Consider the following 20,142-nt stretch of genomic DNA (forward strand, 5'->3'; position numbering starts at 1 on the left):
GAGAGAGGTAATGTAATACTGGGCTTGGCTCAAGGTCAACATTTTGTGTTTCTTTCCTTCATCTGGTGGAGCTGCAAGAGGTCCAGGATGGGTACCTATCTATAGATATGGGTACCTATCTATGTATGGGCTCTGATCACTTGGTAGCTGAATCTTTGGGTTCCTACAATGGATGAGGTTAGCCCCCCCCTCCATTTTTTGCACACCATTATGTTTTAAATAGGATTTGCCTGCTTTGGGTTCATGTGAGGGTCCAGTCTCTGAAGTCTTACAGTAATAGTATGAAGGGGGTGGGAACTTTACCGTGGAGTTGCAGGTCAGGCCTTTGGAAAGTAAAGTCGTGAGGGTGGAGGCCTCCTGAGAGAATTCTGGAAGCTTTAAAGCAAGTAAATGAAAGACCACACAGATTGAGAGAAATGTAGAGGCTGATGTGACGCGCCAAGGGGAACCCTCACCAGAGGCTGCAAAGTGCTGTGGGACCTTGAATCTCTAGAACCATGAGCCATAAATATCTGTGCACTAAGTGCACTCAGTATGAATGGTGCAAGCACAATGGATGGGTTTTATGACAGAGATAGCATGTTATGATACAAACCCACATAGTTCAGGAGGGCTGTCACCTTTCCAAATAAACTCCAGTCTCATAGTCAGTGTGAAGTCTACTTCCCTCCCTTTCCGCAGTATTTAAACCCTATTTAAAGGGGTGGCAGAGAGTGCTCTCTTTCTGTCTGTCTTCCTTACTCAATTAAGCACTAAGATGAGTTAGCTCATGGCAAATAGCTATGCAGCTAGAGACTGAGGTACCAGATGCCAGAGGCATAGTCATGTGATGATGCTCCTGGTATGCAAATCCCACCATGCCTATGTGGACCAAGACAACAATTACCTACCTCCAAATCTCTTTCTTTTTGTTTTTTGTTTGTTTTTGTGGTTTTTTTTTTTTTGGTTTTTGGTTTTTGGATTTTTGAGACAGAGTCTCATTATGTAGTTCTAGTTGACCTGGAACTGTTTATATAGATCAAACTGTCCCTGGACTCTCAAAGAGCTGCCCGCCTCTGCCTCTGCCCCCCAAGTACTGGGATTAAAGGCCTGGCCTATCATGCCTAGCTGTCTCCTAGATCAGAGTGGAAGGTGTTCTTTTGAGGTAACCAGTCTTATTTAGGGTCTTCTTTGTAAGGTCTTCCCGAGGGATGTATGTCCCATGCTTAAACATTTGCTGCCTAGCTTGTCCTCTTTGGAATGACGGGAAAAGTCTCATTCTTTCTACTGACACTTGTGTATGTCAGGGCCTTGTGGTCTATCATAGTAGGAAGTTGGAGGGGTGGAACTTCTTGACAGAGAGTCCAAGAAGAAATGCCTGCATTTCAGTGGCCAGTAAAATAAGACCATAGGGAGGGATGAGAGGAGGGACCGATGATATCTTTGGTTATTACAATGCGATGTGATGTTGCTGCACAGAGTATCTGTGGCGTCATTCCGAGACTCACTCTTCTCACCCCGCAATGGCTACAGCTCTTCAGAGCTTGCAGATGCCCATGCCTTGCAGGGCTGTGTGGGCTGCCAAGAGCTGGTGAAGGCTTGAATCTACCCCATGCAGAGTGGGACTTACCAGAGCCCGCAGCACCTTTTGTACCAGTAGCCCTGTCAAGGGGTGATCATGACCCGAACAATGGGGATGTTGTGAGCTCTTCACAGGGACTCTGTTCAAGCAGCACTCAGCCAGGAGCCCTCCTTTGTTCCGACCTGTGCCTGAAGCCGCTGGGTGTGAGCAGGACTCTATTGTTTGAAGACGCTGCTCTGCTCTCCGCAGTCCAAACCCAGTTTTCCTGTTGTTAGAATGAGGGTGGGACTGAGGTGTCAGCGAACTTGAATTCTCTATTCTGTTGTCATGGAAATGTGCGGAAAGGGCATCAATTAAAAGAATGGTATTCTAAATCTGTAGGTTCTGGAAACAAAATAGAAAACACGTCTAACTTGCTGGAGTATGGCATTCGTTTAGTTATTTTCTAAAAGCAGATCGTATCGTATCTACTAACTTTTTGAGTATTTCCCCTACAGCAGGCACAGGGAAATCTCTCGGGAATTTTTGCCTACTTAATTTTGATGAGACAGGTGCTAGGATTATGCCTATCCAACATATCGCTTGCCAGCGATCACTCAGGCAGTAGGACTCAGATTGTCGCTCTAATCCAAGCTTTGATTCCAGCGCGCACACTCGTTTTTAAAGGCATGCATTTTATGACGTGTAGCTGAGGTATGCGGCATGATGCTGTGGAATGCAGTAGTGAATGATGACGTCGGTGAAGAAAATCGACAGAGCTGTCCATCACCTTCACAGCTACCCAGTTTTGGTACTGTTTTATTAACTGTAGTCCTCCCGCTGCACATATTGTTCTAGATTTCTACATCTACTGCTTCCTAACTCCTGACCTAGATCTCTTCAATCCCTGTATGACCCCCCCTTCCCGCCACTTCTCTTCCTCTATTACCACGGTTTTGTTTTCTAACCCTACACACTAGATTCTTTTTAATTATTTCTCTTTTCATTTTTGAGATTATAATTTAATTACATGTTTCCCTTCTATTTCCTTACTCCATGCTCTCCCACATACCCCTTCCTGCTCTCTTTCTAATTCGTAGCCTCTTTTTCATTTAAAGAATGGTTATTGTGTGCGTATGTATTTATGTATTTGCATATTCCTGAATATAGCCTAGACGGTTCTTATAATGTTACTTGCGTGAATGTTTTCAGTAACTGAACCACCAGTCGATGTGCTTGTCTCTCCCACCCCCAGCCTTTCTCGGTTGCCTGTAGTTCTTTGTGTATGGTTGAGGCCTCTGTAGCCTTTTCCTTGTCCAGTTTGGCATGTCCATTGGTGTCATCCTTGTTCAGATTCGGGCTGTCATGTTGGTGAGACTCTAAGAACGGAACTTCTGATATGACTAGGAGACACAATCTCACAGCAAACTCCCAGATCCTCATTGTTGTTCTTAGATGCCACACTCAGATGAGATCATATAGTATTTTCTTTTCTGATATGTGCTAATCTGACTTAGCGCATCATCCAGGTTATGTTAGCTAGCAAAATCTCTTTTTCAAAGATCAATTAGCATTCGGTTTGGATACCACCGTTTATGCACCTCAGTTTCTTTGCTAATTCACCGGTAGATGCTTCTTTTGCTTTTTTTACGTTGACTTTTATGAACAGACTATCGTGAACATGGGAACACAGATATCTTTAAGACCTGGTGATGTCATTTCCTGTGGGTAGATGCCTAGAGAGAGCTTGTTGTTCGTGTGGTAGTTCTATTTTTAAATTCTTTATTAATCACCAGACTGTTTTCCATTGTAGCTGTACCTGTCTATCTTTCCTCAACAGTTTACTTGGTTTCCCTTCCTTCTGTACTCTTGTCAACATTTATTACCCCTTGACTGTTTTTAAGTATCCTTCTCAAGGGTCAGGTTGTGGCATTGCCTTGTTGTGGCTTTGACTTGCATTACCCTGATGACTAACAATGCCCTGCAACTTTTCATATTCCCAATGGCCATCTTTGTATACTCTCTAGAGAAATGTCTTATGCTTTAAATGGGTTTTGCTTTTGTACTATTAGCTTACATTAATCCTTCATTAATTTGGATATTTATCCATTATTAGACGAATTGTTTGCAAACATTTTTTTCCCAATCTCTAATTTGCCATCTAATTTTGTTCATTGTTTCTTTTACTTTGTGGAAGAGTAAAATTCCACAAAGGAAAAAAGCCCATACTCTTCTGGTCAAAGAGCTTCTATTTGATCTTGATACTATTATGTATCTCAAAACACAGGAAACTAAAAAGTATTCTCAGCTACTCATCACTCAGATAAATAGTCATATTCTTGCTTCAGATATTTCTCAAAAATACTCAGATGTTAGTTGGGCAGTGGTGGCACACACCTTTGATCCCAACACTTGGGAGACAGAGGCAGGTAGATTTCGAGTTTGAGGCCAGCCTGGTCTACTGGGCAGGACAGCCAGGGCTATACAGAAAATCCCTGTCTCAGAATGAAGCAAAACAAAACAAGATCTCAGACATGGTTGAAATCTGCAGGTCACTGTTCCCGCGGTCCCCCTTTGCTTTATCCACATGCAGTCCACAGTTATCTTGAAACTGGAATGTCTTCGTCCTGTAAAACATTTTGTACCTTTACTAGATGAATTCTTTCCGAATCATGCTATTTATTTATTTGGAATTATGTGTTTCTGTGTGTATGGATGGACATGTACCCTTGAGAGCAGGTGCCTACAGAAGCCAGAGATCTCAACTCCCCCAAAGTCAGAGTTGTAAGCTGTCATTAGCCTCCCCCTCCCACACACACACCAGGGGTACTTGGAATTGAAGTCAGGTCTTCTACAAGAGCAGTAGATACTTTTAACTGTGGAGCTGTTTTTCCAGCCCCCATAATCATGTTTTAAAAAATAGTTTTTGTGACAATACTCTGAGAGGAGGTGTTGTTTTTTCCTCAGATGAAAACATTGACGCTTGATTGACATGACCCAGGATCATACTGCCTGGAAGTGGCAGATGGAGGTTCTTCTTTTGTTGTGGTTCTGGGATAGTTAAACTCTCTCCCCTACCCCTCTGGTATATTTCAGGCTGCATTTGTGCCGCGGGAAGGGAGCACACTTTGAAGAGCTGGCATCCCACAGTTGCCCAAAGCATTGTAAGAAAATCCCCCTTTGCTTGTCTTCCCCTAGGCTGCACGTCTTAGCCACTCAGGCTGCTGTAGAGGATGCCACAGACTTTGCATGCTAAGCAGCAGGAATGGAATTCTCTTGTAGAGTCAGGAAATCCAGGATCGAGGTGTTAGCAGAAGGTGGTGCCTGGTGAGGGCTTGTTCCCCTTCGGCACAAGGCTCTCTTCCTGTTTCTTCATCTAGAGACAGAGAATGAGGGAGGAATCTCCCCTGTGAGATTGTTGAAAGGAACGGCGGGCTGCTTCCCGCCGCCCGGCCGGCTAGCTTTACCTGAAATAATTACACAGAAACTGTATTCTTTTAAACACTGCCTGGCCCGTTACCTCCAGACTCTTATTGGCTAACTCTCACATATTGATTCAACCCATTTCTAATAATCTGTATCTCACCACGAGGTCGTGGCTTACCGGGAAAGATTCAGCATGTCTGACCTGGCAGCTTCATGGCGGGCAGCCCCCCTGCCTCTGCTTTCTTCCTCCCAGAATTCAGTTCTGTCTTCCCCGCCTACCTATGTTCTGACCCATTAGGTCAGGCAGCTTTCTTTATTAATTAACCAATGAAAGCAACAGATAGATAGAAGACTCTCCTGCATCATGAGATGGCACTACCATCCTCCCGACAAGCCCCGCCTGCATGAGCTGAGCATCTCCCTAAGGTCACCTCCTCGTACCTTTACACCGGGGCTTACGATTTTGACATAGGAATGGCGGGGGGAGGGGGTGGGGAGGGATGCACAAGTGATTGTTTCATGACAAGGGTTAAAATTATTGAACTTAAAACAGCGCTCCGTTGTGACGCCTCCAGCATCTGATAAGTGCCGTGTTACAGAGACCACGTGTGATCATGGGTCCCTCGCTGGGGTTTTGTCAACAGTTATCTGTTCATAACGTCTTGACACACACACGGGGACGGCTGACAGCAGACCTGATTAGGGAATTGACATCAAGCTTCAGAGGTAGTCAGCAGGGCTGGGAAAGCCTGAGGGCAGTCTTGGAGATGTTGCTAAGGGTGCTGGGCTCATATCCCTCTGTTGCTTAACAGTGCTATTTTTATCTGCAAGGTACGTAGATCTGTTTCTGAAAATAGGTCACCTAGTGTGTATATATATATATATATATATATATATATATATATATATATATATATATATATATATATATATATATATACACACACACACACACACAGTATACACCAGGGACACACTTGGTACTGAATGAATGTGAGTTATGGAGGCAGAATATGGATTTTGGGGGTGAGAGTTACCCAAGAGCAAGCGAAGTTTTGAGAGTTGGGGCACCTGTAAGGTGCACATGTGACTGAATCTCAAGGGTGCACGAAGGCCAAGTCCTTTGGCTCCACCTGATGGCCACCCAGAGATAGAGATGTGAACATTAGCTTTGAGTGTGGACTATTGGTTCTCTATTATTCTCAGGATTCACTGCGGATTGAAGTAGCCTTGACCACCATGTTGCTCCAGGCCAGTGCGACCTGGATAGCCCTCTGCTCTGTTCCCATCGGCGTGGGTTGGGTAGTTTTAAGGGCCCCGATTTTGAATCGACAGACTTGGACTAATGCTGTGTCTGTATGATCCCCGCTCAGTACATGAACTGACTTGAGTTTCAATGTCATCAACGAAACAGGGATGACAACACTTAGTTTATAGGATTTCTGCAAGTGTGACAAGAAAACCTACACAGGGCTTGTGATTAAAGTGACCGTGAATGGCAGTCAGGAGCAATATTCTAGAAATATGCTTACACTGAGCTGGCAAACAGGGTCATCGTGCTGCAGTGAAGACAGCAGAGTTCAAAAGCCAAATGCTTGGCTTTCAATTTCAAGCTGTGTGACAATTAGCAGGTGGCTTATTCTCTGTCAATCTCTGTTTCCATTCACAAAACTGAAGCGGTAATAGTGCATATTTATATGACTGTCACGAAGATTAATCTTTAGTCTGGTAGGCAAGCGCACTACCACTGAGCTACCCATCCCCAGCCCACTAAATTTAAAGCTTGAAAAAAAAATCCAAAATCAATGCCTTTAACAAAGCAGCTAGCATATAGCAAACACTTAGAGGGATTAAATCCTCTTGTCCACTGTTAATTATTTTCTATAGCAACTGGCCAGTACTTAGAAGCAACCTAAAATAGATTGCTGCTCTTCGTGAAATAGAAAGAGCTTCTGTTACCAGAAATCCTCAGTTGCAAAGTAGCTTAGAGATTTAGTTTGAGGGCCTCTGAGGGTGAAAGGATGAAATATTAGACGTGAGGATTAGCTTTGTCAACCAACCGCAGCCTCGAGTCACCTGGGAAGAGTCTCCATGAAGAGCTGCTTCACTGGGTTGGCCTGTGGGCGTGTCTGTGGGAAGGGGGACACAGTCCAGTGTGGGCAGCACCGTGCCCTAGGCAGGGGATCTCACTGGGTTGGCCTGTGGGCGTGTCTGGGGGCAGGGAGATACAGTCCAGTGGGAGCAGCAGCGTGCCCTAGGCAGGGGATCTTGGATGTCTGAGAGTGGAGAAAGGGAGCTGAGCGTAAGTAGGCAAGGAGCTGTGCTCTTTTCTCTCCGCCTTTGACTGTGATACAATGTAACAGGTTGTTAGTACCTCCTACCGCTTTGGTTTCCCCACATGCTAGACTGTAACTTGGAGCTGTGAACCTAAATACCTCCACCCCATTTTCTCTCTATCAAAGGGTTTTTCCCCCTACAACAGAACGAAACTAGGACATTACATGACCATCAAACTCCATCCCCTAAGCCCAGAATTGGCTGCTTCTACATCCAAACACGTCACCAGTTGAGCGACTGTGGAAAAATCGCTCAATTTCTCCGTGTCTTGGGTAGGCTGCTCAGCTGGACCGTGGAATAATGAGGATTCCTGCCCCATATGGTTGTCAAGAAGATGAAGAGGCTTAGAGCGGGACAGCTCCTGGAAGGATGCTTTCATTCTAGACTCCAGATTCTTCCTCCACTACTTCCCTAATTCCCCTTCTGCTTTTTTCTATGTCCTTTTCCCGTTCTCTCACTTTCTGCCACTCACAATAGGATCTCTAGGGAGTACCACGGCTTCGGCTTCGAAACTTCCCTTGCTGCTGACCTTCAAGCTGGCCATGGCTGGGAGAGCAACTTTATATTTCAGTCATTTTGGGGGGGCGCTTGTGTGAATGTCTATTGAGAATATATTCCCGTGACAATCTGTCAGCCCAATAATGAGGGTCTGTTAATGAGGCACTTGGCAGGTGCTTCTTATTTACAAAGATGACAAATGCCGCCACGTGGCTGTGCTCCAATCATTTCAAAGGCCAGTGGACTCATTACAGCATGCAGAACTCGCTCTCATTTTGTTAGAGGACTCTGAGTTATTTGGATTCCGGTTAATTGAGCTTGTTTTTGTTTTTTTCTTTTCTTTTCTTTTCTTTTTTTTTTTTTTTTTTACAGTCCTGCAAAGGGGAGATCCCTTAATGTCCCCAACCCTCTACCTGTTCACCAATGTATGTGTTTGGTAATGACTCACTTCAGAAAACCACATTTTAGATATCATTTGCTGATGTTAGAATGATTCATATTATTTTAAGATGATTGCCCAGGTTCATAAACCTTTCCATGCCTAAGTCAGGAGGTGCAAACATGCATGTGACCATCATGGGGTAAATGAGGAAAGGAAGCCTGGCTTGTGGGTTTGAGGCATCTGTCTGCATGACGGGTACTGAGGCCTCTCTTAAAAGTCACTTGGGACCATGGGGGTCCAGTGCACTGGTGGCCTCACCAAGGTACCTTGTCTCTCAAAAGGAGAAGGTGATCTATGTCAGTATGTCAATGAAACCCTGTACCTGTAGATGGCGCTTGGAGATAATGGTGACCAAAACGTATTTTACGCTGTGGGCTTCTCGGTTTGATCTGTACCACAGGTCTAAAAGCGAACTGCAGCCATTTCTTTACTAGGTGAAGATAAACAGAGAAAAGCAGAGCAGACAAGTTAGCAAAAGACGCAGGGTAAATGAAAGACCTTTGCCTTTGTTTTCTCTTTGCAGACTGGTACAGAGGGTACCTCCTAAAGCATAAACTGTCGCAGGTAAGGTCAACTCCGCTTTCATCGGGGACAATGAAGGGCGTCTTCACTTGTCCCTGCTGCCTCTTCTGGGCAGTTCGTTCCTTGCACCGCTCCTCAGCAAAGTGCGTCCATTCCCTCCTTCCATCTCTGTACTCTCAGCGCCCACTGCTGTGCCTTGCTGTGCATACTCTGCCTCTACTCCCTCCTTCCTCCCTCCCCCATTCTTTAAGATGGTTTCTGGCACCTCTTGTCCTTACGACCTTTGCCAACATGCCATTTGCTTGTGATTTCCCCTCCCTGGGGTCCCCAGGAAATGGCGCACTTCGTAGGTGAAGCTGGTCTCTGCTCTTGCTTTCAGCATCGTGTGGGCACTCACTCATCTCCCCATGTGACATGAAAGGACGGGCCCAGGTGCCCTTGCAGACGATGGAGCCGCTCTGTCACGTCATCTCCATGACAGCAGCCCCTTTCTTTGCCTGTTTCGTTTTTCTCAACTGGTGCTCAACAAAGGAGCTGTGTGCCCTCGCCATGCATGAGGCTTGAATTCACAGAGTGATTTCCAAGCAACTGATAAAGTTTCCTTGCCATCTGAATCTGCTTAGGAAGTATTTTCCCTGCTGCTTGGGGTGGCACAATCCTGCCCTGCCCTCTCAAAGGACAGTGAGTTAAACTCAAAGAGGAGAGGTCTCACATCTTAGACACTCAAGTAAAGCCAAGGACTTGCTCCAGACCCAGGGATCCCCCAACTTCGGAACAGGGATCACCCCAACCTCCGCTTAAGGGCTGCTGATTCCCTGGAAAAGGAAAGGGAGGGGAGAAGCAGAGTTCTTGTTTCTGCAAGTGAGAAGATCAGACTTCTTCTCTATTGATTTCCCTTCTTGCCCACCTGAGAGGATAAGTACCCACGATGGTACTGAAGCATCCTTTGGGATGTAGCGTGAACAACAGACCGACCTACACATATGGCTTTGGCATCTATGTCTGCTCTATCTGACTCTGTTCTTTTGAAATTTCAAAACCCAGTAGTTTAGTGGATAACAAACAAAACCCGGGCAGACAATGAGCCGGCTATTTTTCTGTGTTGTGTCTTCCAGCCTGTTTAATTTTGTTTCCTACAGGGCATTTTCCCTACATCCTTTATCCATGTCAAGGAAGTGACGGTGGAGAAAAGAAGGTATGTGTGGGGACCTGGGTGAGAGACTCGGTTGGTTGAGTGCCCTCCTTTGCAAGCATGAGAAGCCAAGTGCAGTTCCTTCAGAACATGTGTGAAAAAAGCTGGACATGGCGTCATGTGCTTGTAATCCCAGTGCTGAGGTTTGGGGTGACAGCCAGGTCCCTGGGTCCCTCTGGCCACTTAGCCTAGCCTGCTTGTCGAGGTCCATGCCAGTGGGAGACTCTGTCTCAAAACAAAAGTAAAGCCAGGAAAAGCAAAGGGAGGAGGTTGACCCAGAGGAACGGTCTTTTGAGGTCCTCTGGCTTCTATATAAAAGTACACATGTGGACCCTCACCTCTCGACATACACACAGAAGTCCTTGTATTACTTGCCAGGCCGGATGCTCCTGGCTCATGGATGCCTTTGTCTAGTTAGTTTTGGCCATCTGAGCTGGCAGATGTGCAGGGCCCAGCTCATTCAACTGCAGTGTGGCTGTGTGTATTCGTGTCTTCTCTCCATGAGGAGCTAATCCAAATTGATTCTAGCAGGAATCTGATTCTGAGGGGGGATTAGTCAGTTTGGAGAATCCGACTTTTCGCTAGTGGCTGCCCTCGGACCTCATTAAAATAGATTTGACTAGAATAGTGAGCATGAGGGACCTTCCCCACCAAGGAGGCCATGCAGAGAGAAATTCCATATATTTGCATGGTGCAGCCTGCGCGACTGCTGCCGGCGGTGGCGTCTCTGCAAGCCTCCTCCTCTCCGTAGCTGCAGCTTACCCCAAAGATCCCAGCCCTTTCTCTCTTTTGTAGCTGGGTCTCAATTCCACCCCTCATTCTCTCCCACTCTACACAGGAACATAGAGAACATCATTCCTGCAGAAATCCCTCTGGCACAGGAAGTGACGACGACACTCTGGGAGTGGGGAGGCATCTGGAAGCAGCTCTATGTGGTGAGATACAACTTGTTCCCAGGACTGGAGAGCGGCAGCTTCCCCTTGGTGGAGTTTTGGGCCACAGAAGAGGGAGCACATGCTATTATACACGAGGACATGGAAACCCAAAGAGGTTATGTGCGTTCTCTGAAGCCACACAGCTAGCAGGGATGGCTATCTTCATTAAGGTCGGGTGGGAGCCTTGTGTTTTTAAAGAGGTGCAAACACTGTTGAACTTGGGTTTGCATGTGAATTGCCTTGATGTCTGTTTATCAAGCAAATCCTCCAGGCTTAGTAACCTGCCTCTTTAATATTCTCGAGGGATCTGCCTTGGTGTTCTGCTGCCATCCTAAAATATACCCTTGTCATATATCAATTAACTGATGGCTATTGTCTTCAGATCCACAAAGAGGCTTTGACCCTGAAAAAACAAAGGCCACATTTCATGTGTTCTTTTCTGTTTCAAAGCAAATTTAATTTAAAATCCTCCTCTGATGCGTCAAAGCTCCCAATGAAAACAATTAGCTAACCAAATGATTAGGCTGAGAGGGAAAATGTCAGCCAAGGCTTACTGCAAATTTGTTATAGCCCGATGCACACCCACTGGTGTGTGCGCGCTGTCTGGAGACCCACCTTCTGTGGTAAATATTGACACCCCGACGGAAATCTCCTAACCATGGTGATTAGCACATTCACTTCTGGAAGCTTTCCAAAGGTTGTCAGTAGAATTTGGGGTATGTGTTTTTCTGCCTTTCACCCTTATATGGAAGCACCCGAGGCAGTCTGACTTATAAAGAGGCATTATTGATGGCGGATATCCAGAGCCGTGCTGGACATCAACCTAGCAAGACACAGGGAAGGTGCATGTGTGTGTTTATCGCATCGCTCTTCCTTATCTTGTCAATGGCTGGGACTCCATTCTAATGCCTCCCTCTAATCCTAAGCCCCTTCCCAAAACCTCTCCTCTAAAAACTCAGAATTGGGCTAAGTTTTGACCCTTAGAAGCTCACAGTTGGGATAAAAGTCTAACACATGAAACCTGTGTGCTGCTGTGAGGGCTGCTCTCAGCAGCTCAGAGACCCTGGAGAGGAGATGTGGACAGGAACTACCGGAGCAAACGCACTGACACACACAGGTCAAAGCTTAATTCTTCATTTTGTTTTTCTCTCTGCTGGTTGTTCCTACTCTGTTTTTTCTTTTACCTCTTGGTCTTCCTTTTTCTTCCTCTTTCCAGTTGTTTCCCTGTCTTCATCTTTCCTGACCTTCTCCGTTTACTTCTTTTCTGATCTTCCCCTTCATGTCTTTCTGTCTCCTAGTTCCTTCTCCTCTCTCTTGTTTGTCTCTTACTTTTTCAACTACAAAGATTTCTATGCAGGAAAAGATTACCTCACAACCACAAGTTACCTATTTTCCAAAAGCAAATTACACAGTTTTGCATAAGAAGAAATCACATGAAGACCACAAATTACGCTTTCCTTCCACAAGTAGTTAAACATTTTTTCTTCACCCCAAAGCAATGATTTTTTAAAAATAACTGATGAACAAAGTTTTAAGCAAGCTATGTCTCAGCCATCTCTTTTTGTCGTGGTGGGCAGCTGTTTGCAGCTCCAGTGTATGGAGCAGATTTCTATTTTCTACTCTAGAGAACCCTTAAAGAGTGGTCAGCTAACCATCTGTTCTCCTTTACACACAATAGAGTCATTTAATTTCCTTTCACGACTTTGTTTTTCTCAAGGCGCACACCTGGGCCTGTGATTAGTTCTGTAAGCTACATGACCAAGGAACTGAGGCCTAACCTTGGGTGTAGGAAAATAACTATTCTCTTTAGTCACCAGCCTGCTTTCTCACAGCCAGAATTCTTGGGTCTATAAGGTATAAAACTTTCTTGTTTATATTTTTTTATCCTCTACAAATCTCACATCTAACAAAGGAGAAGGTTACTTTTAGCCTGTGTGTGTCTCTTCTGTATCTCTTATCAGAGCAATGGGCAGAATGACCTAAACCATTTCTCGAATCATCTTTACCAGCTGTCCTAACCATGTATATCTTTTAGGCTAAGTCAGAAAGTCCAGTTAAATCATAGATCGAACTAACTGTCATTGTTCTTATAAAAGTCATCTTCGTTATGATCTGCAAGCACATTGCCCAGTGAGGAGTGGGAATTTCCCAAGAAACAATCACACTATACCAGATACAGTGGGATCTGTTCACATAGTAACCACACCATGCCAAATACAGCAGGAACACAGACAGCAACAGCAAACAGGAGGAAGCACAGCAGAAGAAGCAAGGGGCATTCTGGATACAACCCTGCCCCCTCTCCTGGGGCTTAGCCTCTCCAGGGTTTAGCATTGATATTCAGTAAATTGAATTCCATAAGCTCCATCGCTGACTGCAGCTCCCCTGACATGGTCACTGGCACTTGGGGGTCACTCAGATCATATTTACACAAGCAAGGGAGCAAACAGTATCCTTGTGGCTGGAGTGGTTTCTTCTTCATCTCCATTACTCTCTTTAAAACGTCTTTCCATAGGTACTGTGGGGATCTGACATTTCCCTCTAAGAAACGGTCCTATAGCAAGCCAACCACATCCTCCTTCTATCCTACAGTAGAAATAGTTAAGCATTCGTTATTTCATTATTGTGTCTATGACTTTTGCCGTATCTGCACGGCGTATATGTGACACTTAATAGCTGATTTGGATATCCTTTTAGTAGATAATTCACATGAAGAATGTCACAGCAGTCCCTACCATCCCAATGCCACATTTCTGATTACTCTAAGCCGAGTGCATGCAGTCACTGATTGCCTAGAGTTGGCCTTCGACTCTTTACCCCGGCCCTCACTTCAGATGTTAGTTACAGCCAGGGTCCCCAGGCCATCTGCATTTCTGTTGCCATTGACAATGGACTGAGGGATTCTCACTGCCTCTCCCCATTTGAGTGACCCCCCCTTCTCACTGTAGTTTTTATAATTCATTAGAATTTCCAGGATATCAGGAAAGTGCTATACTTAAGATGACAACTTTGTTATAAAAGATATAAAGCCAGGGTCAACCTGACGGAAGAGACAGGTAGGGCAGTCATGTCCTCTCTAGCAAACCCACCTGTCAGTACGTGAGTGCCCTCCGCCTGGGATGCTCCTCCAGCTCATTGCTCAAGAGTCTTAACTGAGTTGCACTTCATAGACTCAATGTATCATATCATCTGCCGTTGAAGAGATAAGGTAGCTCAGAGGGGGGCTGAAAGTTCTGACCCCCCCCCCAAACAATTATGTGGCTGTTTTTTCTGGTCATCAGGCCCTGTTCTGAATCTACGAGGGGTCCACCAAAGTTGCATTATTAGCACAAAACAGCCAGTGGATAATGGGAGCTCATTCAAAAGCCATAAAAGACATGCTTAATGCTCAGTGTGTTTTAAAGGCTTTATGAGCACTGCCCCAGACCAGAGACAAAGACCAAATCTATATGTTTTTCATTATATCTCAATACTTTTCCTAAGGGAGAGGTGAAGACACAGTTAGAAGACTGTGCCAATAAATGCAGTAAAAACATGGACCAGGGATGGACCCTAGTGTTAGAACACTTCCTTGGGCAGGGGTTCCTGAACTGCATAAAATGAAGACAGTGGACTGAACCCTCGTAGGTATTCACTGCTCCCTGCTCTCCCCTTATGCGTGAGATGTGACCAGCCGCTTCAAGCTCTGGCTATCTTAACTTTCCTGCCATGCTGGGCGGTACTTTGCATTTTGAATAGGAATAAATCCTCCCTCCCTTGAGTTGCTGTTTGTCAGGGGATTTTACCCCAGCAACAGGACAAGCAACCGAGATAACAACAGAAGGAAGCAGAAACTGAGTGTTATTTTTAGGAGCTTATTACAGTAGCTGTCAAAAAGTTCTGAGTCCCAAACCTCCTTTCTCTGTGAAAAGAAAGATGAATTGAGCTGAAGAGACTGCTCGGTGGATAAAAGTGCTTGCTGGGAAAGCAAGAGGATCCGAGTGTGAATCCTCACACTCTATATAAAGTCAGATGTGGAATCATCTGTAGTCCCAGCACTGCTAGTGTGAGACAGGGTAGATTTAAAAGGATCCCTGGATGCTCCCAGACCAGCCAGCCTGGCACACACAGCAGGATCAACGGCAAGAGACTCTGTATAAGGAGAGGAGCAGCAGCCAAAGGCTCCCTATGACCTCTACATACATACCATGGTACAGACATGTCTGCATTCATATACCCACACATCTGTAACATACATATAAAAATGCCCATGATAATAAGTATGTGAGAGGAAACCATGCCTTTCTTTTTCTTTTAAACAGCTTGCAAAGAAGACGGGGCTTACATGATGGGTCAGGGGGACTTGACATTGTATCTTTGTCCACCTAGCCTGCCTCCCACAGAAACCATGTCTTAGGGAATGGTGTCCTAACAACAGCCCCTTCTATCAGAGAAACAGTTCTGGTTCCTTGTCTTAAAGGACCCGAGCTCTGGAGCGTCCATTATAGCAGGCGTTCGTGATGACAGTTCTGTACAACAAGTCCCTTTGTATCGGAAATTCCCCCACCCCCACCTTGACCAAATGCCCGCGAGAGATGTCTTAGGGTAGGGAGATTCCTGCTGGCTCATGGCTTCAGTCATTGGATCTAGTTCTGTGATTTAGCATGGCGTCTTCGCAGTAGAAACACATGGAGGAGAAGAGCTGTCTACATCATGATAGATAGGAAGCAGGGGGTGGGAGTGTGGGCTCAGAGACTTGATATAACCTCCAGTGGCCCACCTCTCAAAGAAGGACCATCAGTAAGGACCAAACATTTAGTGCATACCATTGTGTATTCAAATTGCAACACCTCTCTTGGATGCGAGTTGGAAAACTTTCTTTCTTTGTTTCTTTAGTTATTCTGCATATTTACCAAAATGAAGGAAGGACATATTTGCAAAATGGATTGTCTTTGTGTATCAGCTTTTGGCTATTAGATTTATTTTTTTACTTTTATTTTATGTGTGTGACTGTTTTGCCTCTGTGCATGTCTGTGTACTACATGAATGTCTATTCGAGCAGAGACCTGAAGAGGGGATCAGATCCCCTGGACCTGGAGATGCACTGTGTGTGTTGGGAATCAAGCCTAGGTCCTCTATAGAGCAGCAAGTGTTAATAACAACTGCTGAACCATGTTTCCAGCCCTGGCTGTTAGAGGGCTTTTTGTTTCTACTGAGAAGTGATAGGGATTACTTCTGCTTTGGAAAGTCTAGTGGCCCAAGGAGAAGGAAGGTATTGGTAGCTGAGCATCACTCTGTCTCCACAGGCCAGGCAAAGCTGGAGAGAGGTCTGATTGCGCCCCCCCCCTCCCACCGAGGTCTAGCTTCCTAAATACCTTTGGTGTGGGTGGGTATTCACCACGGCTTCCATCTCCTAGGCCAGCAAGAAGGAACGCTTCCTCCAAGTGCAGTCCATGATGTACGACCTGATGGAATGGCGGTCCCAGCTCCTCTCAGGAACGCTACCCAAGGATGAGCTGAAGGAACTAAAGCAGAAAGTCACATCCAAGATCGACTACGGCAACAAGTACCTCTCGCCTCTGAAAATCTCCTCCCCTTACCCAGCCTCCCTGTCTTCCTTTTCTCCCTCGGAGAAGCCTAGTTTCATTTTTAGAGTTGGAGTTTGCCACTTTCTATTTGGGAGAAGGCTGTTACCTTAGCCCTGCGTGTGTGTCGGTGTTATTACACCCTGGGGCCCGGGGACACGCAAGCAGAGTGGAGGCTTGCATATACAGTCACTATTACTGGGTACCGCGCAGATTTAGGACACTACTTAACCTACTTCCGAGGGACGGGGAGTGCGGCCATGCTCATTCACTTTCGACCTGATGCCACTTTACCTCTGCATGGATAAAGTTCTCCTGGTGTGAGGTTTAGCTCCCCCAGTTGGAGTCATCCAAGCCACATGCCTCCCCCTAATTCACACAGTTACAAAAGTGTTTACCAAACGGGAACAGAAACAAGGGTTGGTTGCAATTGGAATGCTCTGGCATTATGGAGAAAATGAAACAAACTGACGAGGCAAGGCTATCCATTGACACTAATTATCCATTGACAGTAACATTAGTGTCAGAACTAATGCTCGATTGGCATGTTTTAAATACCAGGTTGTGTGGCAAGTTTCTTACAGACACTGCTTCACTGAGCTCTTTTAATAACTCTGCAGGGCATGTAGTTTTATTATCCCTTTTAGTCTTCAATTTAGAGGAAGGAACCGAGGCCATTAAAGGCAGGAGGTCGGGGCTGGAGAGATGTCTCTGGAGTTAAGAGCACTCATTGGAGCTGGGCGGTGATGGCACATGCCTTTAATCCCAGCACTCAGGAGGCAGAGGCAGGGTCCTCTTTGAGTTCAAGGCAAGCCTGGTTTACAGAATGAGTTCCAGGACAGCCAGGGCTACACAAAGAAACTCTGTCAAAATAAGTACATACATACATACATACTACATACATACATACATACATGTGTAAAAGCATCCAATGCTTTTACATAGGATGCCATTTTAGCTCCCAGCACATACATGGTGACTCACAACTGCTTACAACTCCAGCTCTAGGGAATCCAACCTTCTCTTCTGTACTCTAAGTAGTCACACATGTACATGTATGTGTGTACACACATGGGCACCAATTAAAAATAATACAACTCATATTTTTTTTTAAAAAAAAGTAAAGTTGGTTGTTCAGCATTGGGTAGCTAGAAAATGTCACCCCCAAGGTGTAGACCCCCAGGGTGTAGACCCCCAGGGTGTGGACCTATGCTACATTGGAAAACTATAAAGCCTTTCTCCCCTTTCAGTTTTATGAATGCCCTTCAAATTCCTATGTATATTTTCACTTATTCCAACATACACGTGTGGAGCAAGTATAATTAGATTGATTTCCTACTATGTGTGTGTGTTGCAGAAATAAAAGTCCCTATCTATTAAGGGATACCAGGGCCACAGTCCAGTTAGTATGCTATGACTGAACGGCTGTGTATTGCCGTGAGTTTGGTAACTTAGGAAGCAAGACTGTTGTTCACAGATTTGGAGATGGAAGCTAGGAGAAGCTCCCTGGAGGAGATGCTCCTTCCGGCGTGAAGGGTAAAGACGTTTTAAGCCGACAAAATGGGGACACCAAGGTGCAGGAGAGATCATGGCATGTTCCGAGACCACAGAGAGGGGACTGAACCCTGGACTTGAGGGAAGTCTCTAGAGACTAGGAAGACATTACTCAGTAGTCAGACTCTCCTGCATTCGTTGTGTTCACCAGGATAAGGTTCCAATGCAGAAAGACAAGGCCAGTGTCCACCTGCTTCCCATCCCGGAAGCCCGTCCCTCTGCTGGTCCCCTGATGGCATCTTGGACGTGTGTCCAAATCTGTTTTCACAGCATGTCATCCCACAGTGATAGGGTTCGCCATGCAGCTGCTTCTGCCATGGGTGTGCTTGTGTCTTAGCTGAGCACAGCTGCAGCCGAGCATGTGGGAACTCAGGGTGTTTTCTGCTCTGCAGAATAACCTTCAGATGTGATTTCCTCAGTGGGTCTCCTGAGAAGGTCTAGGGTGGTAGAGATGACCGTCGTTTATAGAAGGTCCTCTTCCCTTCCCTTCCTGCCCCTCTGGCTATGGTAAGTATTCCTGCAGCCACTGAGCATCTGAAGTATCCAATCATCGGCTCTGTCCTGCCTTTCCTCACACCGTTGCCCTTTTGCAACCATCGCTGCCTTAGTCATTTCTGATTTTTTGCCTGGGAGGTTTTGCCACAGTGGTAACGGAATGAGTGGAGGGTGATAGTGGGAGAAGGAAGAGGAAGACAGCTCACCCTAAGCTAGGCCCCCCTCTGTAACAGCCACTAGCCCAGTCTGGTGTCTTTATTTTCAACCTTTCCCTTTGGGGAAGTGAGAGATGGCCCACCACAGAGCCTAAGCTAAGGGGTCCTTTGTTTCTTGCTTCTCTTGCCTGCTGCTTCAGTTGGAAGTAAGAGAACTGGGCACTTTACTATTGCCCTGGTATCTTGGACTTGCGGCTTCTGTGTAGGATGGATGGCTTCCTTGCATCCAGGAGGCTAGAATCTGGACAGAACTTCAAGGAAGCAAAAAGAACACCAGAGCAGCTGAATCTGAGTCCTGGAAAGATGTTAAGAGTCTCCCCATTCCATTTGTTCAGGTAGCAGAATTCCATCGTTTGTAGGGTGGTGTCTTTGGGTACAGACTTATACAATGTATAATACAACCTCCATGTAAGGCAGAAATGATAACAAGAAGTGAGGGGGTGCTGATGGTAACTTTCTGAGCACTCTCTATCTGGCAGGAATATTTTAATCACCTCCCACCACCCACATTCAGCTCATCATGACAATGAGTTTAGAAGGTGGATACCATCACCGTCACCATTTCTCTGATGAGGAAACGGAGGCTCACAGAGTGTTTGGTGCTTTGGCTCCAGAGGCAGCAGAGCTGGGATTATAGTTCTAGGGTCCAAGTGTTTAGGGGCTGTGTTCTTCTGCCTCCAAGTGGCTGCATGATGTAGTGAGCAAGGCAGAGAAGCAAAGAGACACTGTGGGTAAGAAGACTTACTCTCAAGAGTAGAGTGGACATAGGCAAGAGGGATGAAGGAAGCAAAGTGGATGCTCTGACTAACAAAACTAGCAGAAGTTACACACTGGGTGTTCCAGGTTCCTCTCCGTTGCTATGATAAACCCTAATCAAAAGCAACTCAGAAGTGGAAAGGGTTTACATGGCTTACCTTTCTAGGGCACAACCCATCCTTGTGAGAATTACAGACAGATGCTCAAGCAGGAACTTGAAGAAGAAATCAAAGAAGAATCCTGCTTTCTGGCTTACTCACTCATAGGCTCATGCTTCCTTAGTGTTCTTATATAGGACAGAACCACCTGTCTGGGCATGGTGCTACCCACAGTGGGCTGCAGCCTCCTGCATCAGTTAGTAATCAAGATAGTTCCCCACAGACATACCCAGAGGCCAGTGGTTCTCAACTTCCCTAGTGCTGAGACCCTTTAATACAGTTCCTCATGTTGTGGTCACCCCCAACCATAAGATTATTTCACTGGTACTTTATACTATATTTTTGCTGCTGTTATGAATCATAATGTAAATATCTTAGAAGCAATCCTTGGGAGGGTCATGACCTACAGGTGGAGAAACAGGGGCATAGGTCAACCCGCTCTAGGAAGTTCCTCAGTTGGTGATGCTAGGCAGTCAAGTTGACAGTTAAAGCTAACTAGGACACTAGG

At 45.7% G+C, this 20,142-nt stretch overlaps 1 protein-coding gene across 1 annotated transcript in view; it reads left to right on the plus strand.

Annotated features, from left to right (window-relative positions):
• Dock2 (dedicator of cytokinesis 2) overlaps window positions 1-20,142 on the plus strand; it is a 408,709-nt gene that overhangs the window by 26,592 nt on the left and 361,975 nt on the right. The window contains exons 3-6 of the mRNA XM_048436014.3: window positions 8,767-8,807; window positions 9,905-9,960; window positions 10,796-10,892; window positions 16,289-16,437. Of these exons, the coding sequence (XP_048291971.1) occupies window positions 8,767-8,807; window positions 9,905-9,960; window positions 10,796-10,892; window positions 16,289-16,437 (343 nt within the window). The remainder of the gene's footprint in view (window positions 1-8,766; window positions 8,808-9,904; window positions 9,961-10,795; window positions 10,893-16,288; window positions 16,438-20,142) is intronic.

Source organism: Myodes glareolus, chromosome 9 (genome assembly GCF_982192425.1).
Source record: "Myodes glareolus chromosome 9, mMyoGla1.1, whole genome shotgun sequence".
In the NCBI taxonomy this organism is placed as follows: domain Eukaryota; kingdom Metazoa; phylum Chordata; class Mammalia; order Rodentia; family Cricetidae; genus Myodes; species Myodes glareolus.